Below are 18,292 nucleotides of genomic sequence, written 5' to 3' on the forward strand. Positions count from 1 at the left end.
GTCTCGGAAAGCTCGGGACGACGTCGCATGGCGCCGTTCCACACATCCCGGAGTGACGACTGCACAAAGGTATTGCCACATCTCCCGAGGATCGATCGCTACGCCCGCGTACGACCGACCCTCATACAATAGCATATAAGCACCTGGCTGGTATCTGGCCAAGGGAGGAAGAAAGAGAGAGAAAAACTCCAACCCGCCACTGACTTGATCGTTGGAGAGACCAAAGTCGGGAAACATCCGACGATGATCTTTTTTGTAGGAAAACTATCATTGCTGGCTAGAAGGCGTTGATCAAACTCTCGCTGTCGATGCTCAAAGTGGTGTTCGATCAATCTCGAAACTTAGCTCAACCGATCAGAGACTCCTGACATTGCCCAATGGACCAGGCCGTGCTGACTCTATCAGCCACGACGCACCAATCCATCAACAGTTGATATGACGGTACTGCACAGACATCGAGTTATATTCATCGTTTTGTTTGATCATCACATATGTTTGATGATTGGTTTTATTTTTGTGCTTATCAGATTCATTTGTCGCCTAATAAAGAAATATGATACTATATATATATAGTGGTTGGAGAAATGTAGGAGTGCAAAGACAGTATTTGACGCTGTATGCATTTATGGGTTACGCGTCCCAACTACCTATTTGTTATTGGCGGTGGCATCGGCCCCACAAGGGACTCATCGGGGAGGTTAATCTAAAAGTGGGGGCAGTTGGGACGACTAAATTATAAATGGGGAAATTTATGGCTTTTATTAGAAAGAAATGACCTCATCTAACGGTACATCGCCTGACAACACTTGTCGAAGAACAAACAAATCCATCGACTATTGATTCATAGTTAGTACAAATCGTTCATCGATGGTTATTTCTTCTCGAATTGTTTGACCACATCCCAAGTCGTCCAATTAGCCTCGTCTGAGCTCGATACTTTGGCCTATCACCATACGTTTCCCATATCTCATTCAGTTCCGTGTAGAAAGGGAAGAGGAAAAGTCAAACACTCAAACTGGCTAATAATCGAGATACACATATACTATTTAAACGGCCATTATAAATAATACTCCATCTAATCGAAGGTAGCTAAAGACGTCAAACCACGAACGATCTAATTAACGATGCAGAATTGTAAAGACATTTCATACCATCTTCGGAAACGACACGGCTCCCATCTTATGTTTGACTTCATATTGAAGTCTACGCCCCCAACAAGAGAATGATTTGCCCGTAGGCACAATAGATGCTGTCATCCATCGATGCTCCTCTCCCATGAATTATTTTAACCCCTAAATAAATATGTGATCTACTACCTAAATAAATATCTTGTCTTTACATTTTAACCCCGATTTTATATAATTTTCTTTTTATTAAATTATCGAAAAAAGATAGATTCATTCTTTAGATTTCAGATTTCATAATTTTAATTTCGTTTAAGATTAAATATTTGGTCTTATAAAAAAAAGGGATTAAATTAATGTACTTATTTTTATATTATTATAAAGGACGGATACGTAAATTCGAGAAATCAGAAGATTTAAATATAATTACTAAAAATGGAGTAAGTAATGACGGCAGCGAAGATGGCGAAGTCGGAGGAGTTGAACAAGTCTTTGGTCGTCGCGTTCCTCCCTTCCGCCCCCTTCAATCCCCTCCGCTTCTACTTCCCGATTGCTCTCCTCCCGATTTCCTTCTCCAATTTCTGTTCCGATTCGTTGACGCCGGTACATGGTGAAGAGAAGATGGACGGGGTTTCAGGCGAAGGAGGCGGCGATGGAGCTGCTGAACCAGATGATGCGGGACAAGCCGTTGCTTCCCTTCTTGATCCCGCTCGGTCTCTTCGCCTGGGCCGTGGAGAGGTGGCTCGTGCCCTTCTCCAATTGGGTGCCGCTCGCCGCCGCCGTCTGGGTCACCATCCAGGTGAGTTGCCGCCATCTGTGATGTCGTTAGGTCCTTCTTCTAGCGGAAAGGCAGCTTCTTTGTGATGATTTGGGTTAGCTGGCTCCTGTTGATGATCTTGGTGGAATCATGCGTTGGAATGATTCTATGTTTCGGCCCTTCTATCTGCATCTTCGATTGTCAAGCTCCAACGAGAATATTCAGTTCGGTCAAAAACACTTTTAATCCAACACGATCCCTATTCGACCTACATGGTTTCGGCACAAATCATATCAAAAGTAGATGTTCGTTTCACCAATCAAAGCCGACATAGATCTCTTCAGCAAACAGATCAAGATACTATCAGATGGAACAAAGGGGTTCTGGGTAGTTGCGGAAACCTCTTCTTTAGAGGTCATAACTCGACCCCGATGGCTGTCATTCTGAAACCTCATGATCGAAGCTCCCGACAGCGTGGAGCTTCGTGCGTCGATTGGTATCGAGCGAGTGACTGGCATGCCTGAAGGTGGGTGTTTTGCTCCTTATCCGAGACTCTTAACGCTCGACTGCATCTATGATGAAACCTTGTCTACCTCGGGGCTGATCACCAGCGTGAGGGTGGCTCTCAAGCCTCGGTGCTGAGAAGGCCTCCGGCATGATTCATCGGTTTGGTCCTTGGGAATGGCCGGGACACCATGTAAAACATGATGAGCCATGTCCCCACGTGATTGAAGTCGGACACATGCCACATGTTCTAGCACATCCCACGACAGTGCTTTATGATGCAATGTTGAGCTAAATCTTTTATTAGCAATTGAATTTCTTGGTGAAAGTTGAACATAATTTTCTTAGACCTTTTTCTACCTTAAGCTTGTTAGGCATGAACATCTATTCTATTCGTACTTTTGTTTGTTGTGGTGCAGTATGGTAAGTTTCAGCGCCGGCTACTTGTAGAAGACATGAATAGAAGATGGAAGCAGCTCCTATTGAATACAGCAGTATGTTCAAGTCATCTATATTCTTTGCAGTTCATCTGGATGAACAAGTGGCTAATGTCATTTTATAATCACCATACAGCCTGTCACACCACTCGAGCCATGTGAATGGTTCAACAAACTTTTGGTGGAAGTTTGGCCCAATTATATGGAACCAAAACTCTCGAGAACATTTTTCTCAATGGTAGAGGTAAGTCTGTCCATTCAATTCAGCTGGTGCCATGTGTAAGTGTAAATATGTTCGTAAGATAAATATGTTGGTAGGAATTCTAAGTCACAGCTACCTTGTTATACAAGATTAGCTTCAATTAGTGTTAAAGGCACCATTTTCTTCAAACTCTTTAGTCTTATTGCTTTTTGGTCACAAGAGTTTTGACACTTACTTTGATGTGAATTACCCAGATGCCCATTTGAAACTCGTAATTGACAAAGTAGATCAAAGTGGAGGACTAACATCACTTATTTGAAATCAGTAGCAAAACATCAAGAAGTGTAGATGAGATGAAGTAATTTATCCTCATGCTCCAGAGATTACAAAGTGATTCAAAGAAAGCTTGGAATAGATGACTTCTTTTGTAAGCCAACAAGGTTGGAACCTAAAATTTGTAATGAATTTAAACATAAACAGAACATGTTGTGCATTATGTATCATTCGATTGGTAAAACTAATTCAGAAACTAGGACGTTGGGGTTGAGGTAAGTCCTTTCATGTCTATTAAAAAGTTCTAAGAAATGCTTCTTCTACCCACTTTCTGTTCATCTATCATTTACTCAAAGTGGCATATAAACAAGAACCAAGTTGAAAAAGGTTGACATATCTAACTTTGCCATTTTTTTTTTCACATGCCAACCAGGTGAACCATGAGTGTACAGGAAACTTTGTAGAGAAAGATTTTTTTTTACAAGATTTTTTTTAAATTGTACACGAAATAACTGAACAAGCTCTTCACTTTTTTGCAGAAGCGGTTAAAGTACCGGAAACCAAAGTGGATTGTAAGTGCAATTTTGATCATGTTTGTCTGGATTAATAATAATTCATAACCATTCCTCTGATGATTACTACATTTTTTTTGTCAGGAAAAAATAGAACTGCAGGAGTTCTCACTAGGTCCATGTCCACCTAATTTGGGTCGAAATGGCATGCAATGGATTACTTCAGGTGATCAGGTTTGATATTTTAGATTTTGCTTGATATTTGATCTACTCAATGCTTGAATAATATAAGAAGCTTCTTGATAGTCTCAGATTTTTCTTGACATTCGATCCACTTAATGTTTGGATAATATAGGAAACTCTTTTATTTGATTAATGTAGGAAAATCCAAATGATGTTAATAGGTGGATTCTCACAGACATGGAAATTACATGTGTGATAAAAAGTTCCATCTTCTCTAGGTGTAATTTATCCCCATGAATTGCAAAAGGATTAACTGCTTTATTGTTTGAGTCTACTCCAATATCTTCTGCTGATGGTATCAAGGTCATATCTGGTATCACCTGGCCTGGATCTGCTCCACTCAGTAGTACAAAATGATCCTGGTCCCTGTGCATTTTATTGCAAGAGATTGGGTCTCAGGTCGTCCACAGTAGTTTATAAGGTATGATCATATAGAAACCAAATGGAAGCTTTTACCGAGATTGAGTCACAAGAATCAAATAATTTATGAATAAGAACTAAGAAGTTATATTCAACTAATGGAGCTTCATAGCAAGAAAGAAAATTAAAATAACATGAGAATCTACATAGTAACACAAAAGTCAAGTTAAGACAACCGTGTAGATCTAAGAACAATCAAACTTTAGTAATTTACACAAAAGTAAAAGATTTAATAGTTAGCAAGTACTTTGTTTTGTCAAGATTAATTGGTGCATCGAGTCATAGAAAAGTTCCAATTCGATCCCAGTAATCAGATTCTAATCTCATCTCTATGCTTATTCTTCGATTTAAATATATTGGAACTTCGTTGAAATTTACATTTTCCTATGTGTTTTGTTCTGTAAGTTGATATACTAGATGTCAGTATCGAGTATATAATAATGTAGGAGTTGTAAATGTGGTATCTTTCAAATAATAGATCTAATACTTCATTTGTTAAAGTGTTTATGCTTGCTTTATCAGATAGATACTGGTTGCAGTTTACATGACTTTGTCTACTTTTTTTCGTTATAGTCATCTGATACCAAGCTGAATATTCCTCATTTTTTTAATTTGCAGCTAGTCATGCGACTGGGTTTTGATTGGGATGTAAATGACATGAGCATTTTGTTGCTTGCCAAGTTGGCAAAGCCATTGATTGGAACAGCCCGCATTGTCATTAATAGCATTCAGATCAAGGGAGATGTATGCAAGTTCTTTTCCCTTTTCATTTTTTTTTTGTCTTTGCAATTTCTATGCTTGATGACTGCAACAAGATGTTTTTAAATTAAGTCGTGACATTGATGGTTCCTCTCCATTTGATTTGAGATATGTTAGAAATAGTAGGTTTGTCATCCTCTTAACAAATTTGTACTATGGTCACCGCTTACCATGCTTACCGAGTTTCATGCCTTTTTGACACTTAATGTAGTCCACTTGCTAGAGTTCTCTAAGCCTTTGTAACTCGAAAGGTTCAGCAGCAGTTGTGGATTGATACCGCCAAATCATAAATCACAGCCCAAAACTTGATTAGTTAAACTGAAAGATGATTGTCCTTCCATAGTGTTTGTAAAGCTGTGATTATTGTAAAAGTCAGTTATACCGTGTCCTCTATATTTCCTGTGTTTCATAGGTTTCTGTACAACTATTTGGTTTACACATGGTTCCGATTTAATGTGCACATGCACACAGATAGATACATACAATGGCTTTGTTTTCTGAACAGTGTCCTAGAAATTTGCGTTCTTCAACATAGGTGGAACCGTGGAAACATAACCATATGTGTAACTTGTTCACATTTCAGGACATATCAAGTTGTCGAAACTTTTTTGTGCAGTGCATGATATGCAAAGGCAACACAATGAGGATGATGCCTGGGTTTTGGTTGGCAGTTCTTGGATACATGATATTAATAATTTGAAGGATAGAAATGAGAAGGACACTTCTTTTGTGGCAAAAATAGTTAAAGCCTGTCACTGATTTCATTAGGATCATAAAAAAGGTACGACAAGAAAAAAAGGGACAGAAGAGAGGAAAAAGAGGAGAGATAAATAAGGAACTTAAGAAAGCATGACACAATGGGAACAGTCAATCCCAACTAAGGTACAACAGATAATAGACTGGGTTGAGCCTTGCTGTTATGCTTATATTTCAGAGTAGTGTCACTCACGATATCTGCAAATCTAAATTTGTTGTTATTCTCTCTCTTAGTGAAGAATTTCATATATTTTCTGATTGTTTAGAGTGACCATGTAGAATACTATTTTGTCTCATTTTATGCAGTAACTGAGAGGGAATTTTTCAATCTTTGATATTAATCTCTACCACTAGAAACTGCTTATAGTTTGAGTTTTGTTCCAAAATTTTTTTATCATTTCACTATTGAACTTAGAACCATTCTTCAATGTACATTGTGCAGCTACTTTTAAGACCGATTCTTGATGGCCAAGCAGTCCTGTATTCATTTGAATCAACTCCTGAGATCAGAATAGGTGTTGCATTTGGAAGCGGTGGTAGCCAAACACTTCCAGCTACAGAGCTGCCTGGTGTTCCATCTTGGTTGGTATGTTCCTCTATTTTTCTCGGTGTGAATGATAATGCTATGTGGATTTGTTAGAATTTAAGTTGTCTTTGACACAAATGCTGTGTGTTCAATTCGGTATATACATGTCATGACCTATTTGCTGCACAATCCTTCTATTACTAGGTCAAGCTATTCACAGAAACCATAGCTAAAATAATGGTTGAGCCTCGCCGTCATTGTTACTCTTTGCCGCCAGTGGATCTACGGAAGAAAGCCACTGGAGGTTTACTTTCAGTTACTGTAGTTTCAGCCAGTAATTTAGGCAGGAATAACTTGAAAAGCAGCACCTCAGGAACCCGACAAAGCACTATTGTAAGCAGCCATTTGTCAGGGAACTTGGGGAAAAAGGCTTTGAAGACATTTGTTGAAGTAGAAGTTGGTGATCTAACAAGAAGAACAAGTGTTAGTGAAGGGTTAAATCCCAGATGGGATGCTACCTTTAATATGATATTACATGGAGAAACTGGAATTCTCAAATTTCATCTCTATGAATGGGATCAAAGTGGTGTTAGGTTAAATTACTTAACCAGCTGTGAGATAAAGGTACCAGCAGTGAAAAATATTTTCACTTTATTCATTAGTTTTCTTTACACTATTTTTTAATATTTATTAAGCAACTTTCTACAATGATGATTGTCGGCAGATGAAGTATGTCGCAGATGATTCTACAGTATTTTGGGCAATAGGGCATAGATCTGGTGTAGTGGCAAAACAAGCTGAGAATTGTGGGAAAGAAGTAGAGATGACTATTCCGTTTGAAGAAGCTAATCTAGGGGAGGTACAATATTCTTTTTGATATTTTTGGTCTGCTTGTAATTAATTACACAATATTCTTGTATATGATTTCTAATTTCTTTATACTTGGCAAAATTAGTATGATGAATCTCTGTTTCTTTGTATATGAGTTACAGTTGCTCCATGTAAACTTGTGTACATTATTACTGCATTATATGCTCCAATATGATTCTATCAATATCATGATACACCTATTCTTCCATACAAATGTTGCACTAGTAACATATTTTGTGAATGTTATCAGGAAGTTGGGAGATTTTGTATTCCTACTTTTAAGAAGCAACATTAATTTTAGTCGTCTATATAAGAATTTCTTACTAAATGACTTCAAAAGTTTGTTTGATGGAATTTAGTTATCTTCAAAGAGCTTGACTGAATAAGCCATGGTGTCTTATTTCACAAGAACAACAACGATGGTCAAACTAAAAATTAGTATGTTTTTTAATCATTGTTAGTGTAGTTTAATTGGACCGTGATTGTATTTCTTCTTGCCCGGGTAATCCTAAATGATTAACCTCATTTCTCAAGCACATATAACTTTTGATCTCTCAGTTTCCATCACCTTAAATTGTATTTTTTTATATTGCTGTTGAATTATGCACTGTCATATTCACTATCAAAAATATGCACTTGTAAGCAGAAATGCTTATACGAAAACCCCTCTCTGTTTTAGAATTGCAAGCATTTTTCTTGTTCCCAATTTACATCTCTATAAAAACATTGGATTGTTAACTGTTCGTGTTCATTTTATTTTATTGCTCTAGCAATGCCATATCTGACTTGCTATGGTTCTCTTTAATTCACAGTTGACAGTGAGGCTTATTCTTAAAGAATGGCAATTTTCAGATGGTTCTGTAAGCTTGAGTAACTCTACCAACAGTGCAGCACAACTGTTGATGTATAATTCACATAATCTTCAGTTGAGAACAGGAAGGAAGCTCAAAGTAACTGTAGTAGAAGGACGGAGCCTGTCTACAAAAGATAAATCTGGAAAATGTGACCCCTATGTTAAGCTTCAATATGGAAAGGTTGGCTGCTATGTTGTTAATCTTTGATCTTCATCTACATTTTTCTTTTCACTTTTGCTTTATTTCAAAGATATAGCAGCACGTGATAGATATTTTTGCTTCTGTGTCTACCTTATTGTTCTAACAGAAAATGGTATCTTTGTAGGCTTTTTATCGAACAAAAATTATTTCTCATACTTCAGATCCAGTGTGGAAGCACATATTTGAATTTGATGAAATAGGAGGTGGTGAATATCTCAAAATCAAATGTTATAGTGCAGATATATTTGGAGATGAGAACATTGGATGTGCACGGGTGAACCTAGAAGGAATTTCAGAAGGTTCATGCAGGGATATCTGGGTGCCTCTTGAGAAAGTGAACTCTGGAGAGTTGAGGTTCCAAATAGAAGTAGTAAAGAATGAGGACAATGAAAGCTTGAAAGTATGTGGCTAATTGACTCTTGGTTGATATTTTAGTTGCAAAAAGCATATAGCTCACTGCTTTTTCTGCTATTAACTTTTAAAATGAGTGGATATACTTGCAATTTTTACCGGGTCTCATCGTTATTTAGGGCATTCCATTTTGTGAATATTGATGTTCATCGTTATTTAGTTTCTCATGTGTTACTAGCTCACTTAAACCATTTGCAGAATTTAGGAATGAAACAGGGATCTGGCTGGATTGAACTAGTACTAGTTGAAGCTAAAGATCTAGTTGCTGCTGATATAAGAGGAACCAGTGACCCTTATGTGAGGGTACATTATGGGAACATTAAGAAACGAACGAAGGTCAGGCAACCATTCTACTATTCTGACATTGACATGACAGATCTTTTATTCTTTTTAATGTTCTTTCATGCAATCTGCAGGTGGACATGATTAATGTTTCTATAAAGGAATTTTAATTGATTGGTGAAAACATGGATCTATTCTCAGCATTAAATTTTGTTGAAGGCAATGTTTTTAGTCAAATAAACAGCCATCATAACTCTTTTGTTGTCACTAATAAAGTTCTATTAGTTTTTCTTCTCTCATTCTCTCTCTTCACATAATAAATCCTAATTGACTCATGTCATTTAGCCAATGCATGTATATCTTTTAAAACCATTTTCTATTACTTTATCCTTGATCAAGAGTTAGCCTTAAGTTGACAGAGATTGTGTGCTATTTGTGGCCTAAAATTGCTTTCATCATAAAACTTCACAAAATTTTTAACAATTCAAATAAAACAATTCCTGTATTTGTATGCAGTTCTTGTTAGAATGATAAGCACCCCGTGGTTGGGATTTTCTAATATCATCAGCTTTGTATATGCACCTGTGGTCTGTGATGGCCTTGTAGAGCAATTTTCTTAGGTTCTTCTACCAAAACTTCAGGTAACTTAGATGAGTGCTCTAGCTAAACTCAGGAAGAGGCACAGTTATGGCAAATTAGCCCTTTGATTCCTTTAACAGATGACTAGGGATGGTTATTCACTAGCCACCGTGATAATATATAATCTAGGCTATTTGCTTTAATTAAATGTGAAATATTCCTAGCTATGCAATGTTTATAAAATCTACATGAATCACTTGATATCATATTCAACCTGTTCTATGAAGCTCAAAAATTACTTCATTTGTATGCAGTTTACGGTTGTCATCAGTTAACTTCTTGACATGATGTGCATCTTTGACACATATGGTCTTGCTTTTAAAGTTCTTTGAATGTAACTGAAAAGAAGTGTATATTTTTAGTTGTTTCTCAACTAATCATAGTTGGAGCATAAGTTATTAATACTTGTACTCAATGTGCAGGTCATTTACAAAACACTGGTTCCCCAATGGAACCAAACCTTAGAGTTTCCGGACAATGGCAGTCCCATGATTTTACATGTGAAGGATCATAATGCTGTACTGCCCACATCTAGCATAGGTCATTGCACAGTGGAATATGAAGCCTTGCCTCCAAATCAAACAGCTGACAAGTGGATTCCTCTCCAAGGTGTAAAGAGTGGGGAGATCCATGTACGAATAACAAGAAAAATTCCAGATCTGCAGAAGAAATCCAACTTAGATACTGTTGTGTCTTCATTAAGCAAAGCACATAAGATATCCACGCAGGTAAGCTGTTCTGTTGGAGTTCTAAAGGCTACTTATTCGTTATTCTTTTTCCTAGGAGAATCATAATTGAGATTTCATTGCATATTTGCATGATTAGTGAAAGATCAGCTGTGAAGTATAATCATCCATCTTTGACCTATATAATAGAACATCCATATGCTGGATGCAGTGGAATCTAATCAAGGTGAGAAAGTGACGTAGAATTGGACTGTTAGCCCCAGTCTGCTCATTTATGTAGTATAATATCAGTAATCTAGGATTCAGTTTGAGGGTTTAATGAAGTTTCACATTGAATGTTCATGACCTAGGCTCCGATTTAAGAGTTCAATGAAGGGCTGCATAAGATGTTCGGTTTAACTTCTTGCAAATAAATAAAAAATTGAATTATTACATGTTTCGATGTTGCCATCAACTGGTAGCCAAGCTCATATATAGGAAGAGGGAGCTTTGTGGTACTATATAAGAATCAGCTTTTCAGTTCTCACTTTGAATTAATGTGTAGATTAGTATCTGGTCATAACTGAGAAAAATGTTGTGTACATTGACTCTCACTAGATCATGTAGCGGTGGGAATCTTGTGCGCTGAGTTTACTCTTTTTATGTTAGAACTGAAGTTTTGCTAGGTTTACATATAAAATGACTTGACCAAACCCCTTTTTTGGGTGTATTTGAGACATGAATGTCTCTGTGGACACATTTGTTCCCGCAGAAAAGTAGAGATGGATTTTGCTTCCGCTTAGAATAAGAGAATTTTTCCTCTCAACTTTATAATCACATAGATATGGATGATTAACGTGGATATTGTCAAAGATGTAATACAACTTTTGTCAATTCTCAATTTGTCTTCCATGTAGTCTATTCTTCTATTCTTCTCTATATCCTAAAAGTCAAAGGTTAAGAGGAAAAGATTTTTCTCCTCCTAAGAATAGTAATGTTCATCTCTCTATATATTATGTTTGTACATGTAAACATGCACGTGTTTGCTTCTTTGCATGTGTTGTATATTGGAAATTAGCTTTTGTAGCTTGAAGCTTTTTTTTTTATATACGAATAAACATAAATGTTATGAAGTTTTAGATTATGAGGCATTTCTTGTGCTGGCTGGTCTTGTGCCTTTGTGAAACATATTCCATGCGTAAAACATATTTTTTTTCTTTTTTCTTTTTTGGTTTTCATGTGTGATATTAACTGCTAAAGTACAATAAATATAGATCAGAGACATCTTAAAGAAGTTTCAAGGCCTGATTGAGGATGGCGATCTAGAGGGGTTATCACTGGCTTTAAGTGAAGTAGAAAGTGCTGAAGATGAACAGGAGGAATACATGATTCAACTTCAAAGAGAAAAGACACTATTGATCAACAAAATAAGCGAACTTGGCCACGAAATCAGTAGAACATCCTCTGCTCCAACCAAGATGTCATACTGAAACTCGAACATGTTTTGCCAAGTTGCTTATTTTGTTCCTGCCACGCACTATATTTCGGCCAACAGACTCAACACTTCCTTGACTACAAGCTGTAAATGAACAGAAGCATAGTACACAAGAAAAAGGGGATACTCAAGAAGTTACATGATAATATGTGGCTAGCTGCTTACTTTTCCTTCGATCATAGCTAGATTTTAATTGGAAATACTATTTAGAAACAAGCCAACATTTTAATTGTCCTATTTGTAAGGACTGTTTACCATGTCATTCATTGTAAAATATGTGATGTGGAAAACTTGCTTCCAGAACTGTGATTATTATTTGGTTGCATAACATGAAGAGTTCATGATAGATCTGTTTGCTCTGTATTCTTTGGAATGAAACACTTGCATCGATCAGTCTGCCTCATTCTCCATACAGGAAATGTTGTGGTTTTCTTTCGAAAGATAAAATGGTAAAGACCGATTTTGATCTCAAGATTTTGTTTGATAAATTCTCTACTTGTCAAGCTAGCTAATTTATTCGATATGGCCTGATATCCGAATTCGTATGTGTAGAAGTAATCTTTCATCCTTCAAAGTGTCACCTTTTCTTTCGTTATGGATCGATCTCAAGAACGTGAGATGAAGGATGACTGAATAATATGACATGCGAGGCGCAGTTAAAGCTTCGATGCACGTGCGATTAGCGAATGCGAGAATTATCCCTCCAGTAACTGATCTCCCGATAGGGTAAAAGCCTGCCGCCATTGTGTCCCCAAGTCCCACTATTAATAGCCCGATTGCCAGCCAACGTTCCACAGACATCCCTACACCCGAGAGCCGAAGACCGCGGCATGCCTCCCGCAGCACGAGCTGGCCAACCCGAGCGGCCATTTCCCCCTAACTCGCCCTCTGTCCTCTTCCTCACCGGATCGTGTCTCCCCTGCGTGAGACAGCAATGGACGAGGCAAGACGTGGGGGTGGGCGGCGCGGTGAAAGGTTGAAGAACGTGTACAAGTAAGTCTCACCTCGTTTGTAAGTCGTCGTCGTCTTCCCCTCTCTCGGCCACCACCGCTTCTGTCGCGCAACAGCGACACCCCGTTATCACATACGCTCGTGCCCCGAAGGTGATACACACCAGCCCCTCCAGCTCCATGGAACTCGTGCAGAAGCTTACCGGGCTTCCCCGCGCTCCGCTGCCCGCCACCGTGAACAGAGTACAGGTAGCGACAATTTACATCGTGACGGCAGCGATTCCACAGTGCTTCAGAACTGATGGGCGCAGCTGCTTGAGCCATGAGAGCATGTCGTGGAAGAAGTTGCATGGCGATAGCTACTCGTCTTCCTGGTCGCATGCAACGGCACTCCCTATTTATATCGGGAGTGCCGTATTTATCATACCGTATTCTAACACTTGAAGGAATTCACCACTTACAACTTTTCTCTGTCTAGAAATTTCATCGATAGAATTATCTAAATTTTCTCCCCTCTTTCTTCTCTCTCTTTCTCTCTCTCTCTGAATTTTTCTCTTTTTCTCCTCCTTTTTGTTATGTAATATATCGAAGGATTTTCTTGGTCGCAAAGCTGGAATCAGATGTTTTCATCAAGATATGTGTAGATGATGAGTCAATTATATATATATATATATATATATATATATATATATATATATATATATATATATATATATATATATATGATGTGTGAAATCCGTTACATTGCTAAGCACCTGAATTGGGCCTGGTTATGTACAGGCCCATACCGGCCCATGACCGACCGATGTCACATATGTCATCATTTTCTGTGGTTGAAGATATATATATATATATATATATATATATATATATATATCCTTTCGATCAAACGTACACCCCTTAATTATTTGTACTGCTGGCTTGAAATAAGATAAAACTGCTGCCTCCATTTGAAGTAGCCACAGCTGCCATCTGCTGCATCTCTCTAGTATTAACTGCTGACTCCATCCAAGTTGCCTTCTTCCACTTGCCACAGCTGCCGTCTGCTGCATCTCTCTAGTGTGTCATCCGATCGAAACTCGAACGTCGCATCACATCTCTTGACTATTTCATGTCGATGACCATATCATGCCTCTCTCACCGTCGTTTTTGGAGCTTGCTTGGTTTGGTTGATGAGAGCGTGTGGTGGAGCGTTGCAAATGGGGTTGTAGGAGATCCAGGAGAGAGCCCCGCCAAAATCTATGATGTTAAAAGTTGTTAGATTTTGGTGAGACAGAGTGCCCCCATGTTTCTGCCTCCGCCGCAGCCTTTTTAGGACCCTCCACAGGTAATCATATCCAAATGGATGGTGACTTGACAACAGTGTCGTGGGATTTCCCTCTCTTCAATCTCCTCCTCCTCCTCCTCCTCTTCCTCCCGCCTGCCTTGGGACGACAACAGTAAGAAATATTAACAGCCACCCAATTCGTACACTCCCACCACCACCACCACCACCACCACCTCACCTTTCCCACCGTCATCGCCTCCGTCTTCGCATCGCTCCCACGCTTCTAAGACCCACCCCCACTTTGTCAGACTTATCATTCATGGCAAGAGCAAACAAATGCTAGATTAATGGAGCTTACGCCCTGCACAAATATCCCATCCACATGGAGTGAACTCTAAAGCTTCTACCCTGTTGTATCTATGGATTCGGAACGATTTACAGACCGAGAAAAAGAACATCAAGATCTATCTATGAGCTTAAAGACTGAATCTACTGCAGGTTGTACTGAGGTCATTTAAACGTGCAGATAACGACACCGACACCATTGATTCTTACGTGTAATATGTGGAGGTTTTGCGCGAGAATAATGTCGATCGTCTGCAGCCGTAAATGCCATGTACCTGATGAGAGAAAACGGCTGTTTTTATGACGCCGTACCCCGTGAAGCAGCGCACTCCACATCATACCGTGCTGAGAGAGAGAGAGAGAGCAAGTCATTAGGTGGAGATGGCTGGGGTTATTAGGGAGCAGAAGCGGAGAGAGAGAGAGAGAGAGAGAGAGAGAGAGAGGGGTTGGTGGTGGTAGAGAAAGGGAAAGGTCAGGAGGCACAAAAATAGGGTAGTAGGGGGTACGTACACTGTTGCATGCAGGGGTTGGACATTCGTCCTCCTTTCCATGCACATGAGAGCAAATTGCAGTGGCTCGCAACTCCCCATTAATGTTAATGAAAGTAACCAGTTTTATGATTCACATCTGAACGTGATCTCAAACTCGTGGAAAAAGACAACAGCATGCAGCTTTTACTGCACTCGCCATTTGTTTACATCTCTCTCCCTCTCTCCCCCTCAGTTTCACCCTATTGTACAACGGACTAGTTGCTGTTCCACCATTTCTCACCCTGACAAAGGACACCGATCATAACAAAACTTGATTACCACCAGATCGCTCGCATATATGTGCAATATGTGACATCCATTTGCAGCTTCACAGCAGACCAACACCCAAGACATGTCTCACCACACATACGAAGGGTTGGAGACAAATACCCTAATCAGCTTTTGCAGGGATATTCGAATACGACTTTTATGGCAACCTATATATATATTTCACCACTATGCATCAGATCGAAACCATTTCTTTTTCCCTGTTTGAATCACCGCTAGAGAGTTAGCCTGACGCCGAACATCCACCGGTTGTGCGCTTTCATAGCCTCGACCACTCGTGCATGTATATAGATAGCATGAATATGTATAAGAAAAATAGATTAGGATTCACGCCACAACGACAACGTGTTTCTTTCTTTTTTCTGCCGATCCTTAATGTTTGGCTACTGTTATAACTAATCATGCTTCAGACCATAGGAGGAAGAGGAGGAGGAAGAGGAGGGGAGAGAGAGAGAGAGAGAGAGAGAGAGAGGACGACAGCAGCTTGACAAAGGGCGGAGATGCCCGAGAGAGGTACAGGGGACAGGTGCTTGACAAACATCCGGCACTGAGAGACAAAAAGAGGACGGAGAAGAAAGATTTCAAATCATGTGAGATGGGCATGGAAAAGCTTCCCCCTCTTTCGCTCTCCCCAGCTACAGGCGCAGCATCCCTCCAGTCTCAACTGTCAGTGATGGAGCAGTAGCTATTCTTAGAAATCTATTACATCTTGTCACCCACCCCCGCTTCCTTTCTTGTCTTACTCCACAGGATAAAAGAGAAATTTTGGTGAGTGGGCGCACCGCACAGCAAGGAGAAGAGCCCACACCTCTCTCGTACTTGTCCTTTTCCATCTCCTCCTTCCTCCTACCCAAGGAAACCATGGACTGATGTTTCTGATGCTCCCCGATCAGGATTAGTCGATGACCATGATTCATGCAATCATCCCCAGATCAGGTCAACTAACCAGTACCGTAAGATGATGGGATTGCCACAACCATTTAAGGTTACATACTGCTCGGACTGGGGAGAATGCAACTCGGAAGAATTACATGAATCCCACAAAAGTAATGCTAATCTAATATCTATATATTATCTTCAGTTGGGTTTGCGAAAGAAAAAGAGAGTTGTCCAAATCGAACTTACTTGTAGTTTAGAATAAAGCAACATGAGAGATTGTTACGGAGGAGAATGCAACTGTCGTTGCAGACTTGTATCTGAAAAGCAACGTAACATCGATGGTCAGGACCTCTCATGTACATGTTCGATGGAAATGCTGTTGTTATTACGAAGATGTTGCCGAGTAAAGCATCGGTTGTGCATGCAATAAACTGTCGGCGAGATCCGAGTTTCCGATAAAACATTAATAGGAGCAAATTAGGGATGAATTTGCAGTGCAACAAGTTGGCCATGATGAGGATTTAGATTGTAGTGGTGGCTCTAATGATGCATAGGTCCAAGTGCTACCACATGACACCCTTTTAAAGCACGAGTTCAAAGGGTAGATCTTCCAAAGAAGGCAAGGTTAGACATATTGTGTTAGTTAACTGAGTCTATGTTGGCTCGCGACGGTACATGCCCCAAACTTCATTGTATAGGCGGCACTGGCTATTGCAATCGCCACGGATGATGAAGAAGCTTAAGTTGTGCTAATGAATGTGATCAGGTAATTGGTATAAAAGAAGACAATGTTTTTGCAAGCAATATGGTATCGGAAACTCCTAATTGGCATATCTATTTTTCCTTCAAACACAAGATGTGCATGACAGTAATGCAAACCCTACATATTTGATTTTGCCTCGGTACTTTATAGGCACACTGAGACGCATGCAAATGCATATATACAGTGTGCATGCATCAGATAGCCAGAATCTCTGCACTCCATCAAACCATTCCATTAATTAATCCGAGCTGTGAAAAGGGTGTGTCTGAACAGGGTCAGATCATTCCACCATTTTTGCTGTGTCCAACTTATCTGTAGAATTCCATGTCGAAATATATATATATATACTCTCGCAGCGGAGAGAATCTCAAGTGCTCCTCCTCATGCCGGTGAGTATGGCAGGTGAGAAATCATTATACCCAACAGGTTTCGAACCTAACACTAGAGGAAGTTTCCATGATTGGATTCTCGGAAGGATCACATTCTCGAGCAGTCCCGAACCAGAATCTCGTCGAGTCAAAAGATTTGTAGGAGAACCAAGACATCTAAGAATGAATGTTCAGGATAATTAACAAGTCATCAAAGTTCAAAAGGTCAGATTTATTGTCTAAATTCTTGTCAAACAAACGAGGTTGCTATTGTCGAACAGCAGAATCTAAGATTCTTGGAGAATCCGGAAATCAGATATTAGGTTTAGAGTTTTGCCAGCAGTGAGCAAACATGGTTTCATTTTCATGACCACCGAACTTGAAATATATATATATATATAGAGAGAGAGAGAGAGAGAGAGAGAGAGAGAGAGAGGGAAATACACACATGGAAACGATCAAGTTGTGGAGTTACATGCAATTGTTTTCTCATTATCAGTGATGTTCAATCACTTTTCTCATCGGTTTGTCCATCACCTAGCTGAGAGGAAAGGCTATTATAACCTGCAAACATATTGTTTACAGACATGGATGAGTACGATTTGGATGATCACAATGGTGTGGGTTAAACGGGTCAGGTTTAGAGTCGGGTGGACGAGAAATCGAGCGTGAATCACAGCCGACACAGCTCCGAATTGCCACCTCAAAATCTTTGGTAGCAGAAGAAAACACGGGTCCAAGGGGCACAGTTCAAATAATGTAAAAGAGGGTACTGACCAAATAGGTCGCAGATGTAGTTGACAACAGCAGCACCACAAAGCCAAAGTGAGGTACACTCTGTGATGGCCCTTATCATAAATAGGCTACATCTGAGACTGTAGGCCTACTATGCCCTTCTCAACTAAATACCCAAGCATCACTTTGTAAGGGGTGCCCTTGTCCTTATTGCCTCGCACGGGATGACATCCTTGC

General features: G+C 39.5%; 1 protein-coding gene across 3 annotated transcripts; it reads left to right on the forward strand.

Moving 5' to 3' along the window:
- Window positions 1-1,585: 1,585 nt before the first annotated feature.
- On the forward strand, window positions 1,586-12,276 carry LOC135651753 (uncharacterized). Of its 3 annotated transcripts, XM_065172157.1 has the most exons (14): window positions 1,586-1,923; window positions 2,805-2,879; window positions 2,959-3,066; window positions 3,837-3,869; window positions 3,954-4,043; window positions 5,091-5,216; window positions 6,430-6,573; window positions 6,718-7,137; window positions 7,238-7,372; window positions 8,196-8,417; window positions 8,563-8,838; window positions 9,048-9,185; window positions 10,193-10,498; window positions 11,710-12,276. In XM_065172157.1, the coding sequence occupies exons 1-14, from the start codon at window positions 1,732-1,734 to the stop codon at window positions 11,923-11,925; spliced, it is 2,481 nt and encodes an 826-aa protein (XP_065028229.1). In that variant the 5' UTR covers window positions 1,586-1,731; the 3' UTR covers window positions 11,926-12,276. The 3 variants fall into 3 exon arrangements, with proteins under 3 accessions (XP_065028229.1, XP_065028230.1, XP_065028231.1); XM_065172158.1 differs by lacking the exon at window positions 6,718-7,137; XM_065172159.1 differs by lacking the exons at window positions 1,586-1,923; window positions 2,805-2,879 and having other exon boundaries at window positions 2,962-3,066; window positions 3,954-4,035.
- Window positions 12,277-18,292: the final 6,016 nt, after the last annotated feature.

This window comes from Musa acuminata, chromosome BXJ3-10 (assembly GCF_036884655.1).
Source record: "Musa acuminata AAA Group cultivar baxijiao chromosome BXJ3-10, Cavendish_Baxijiao_AAA, whole genome shotgun sequence".
Taxonomy (NCBI): Eukaryota; Viridiplantae; Streptophyta; class Magnoliopsida; order Zingiberales; family Musaceae; genus Musa; species Musa acuminata.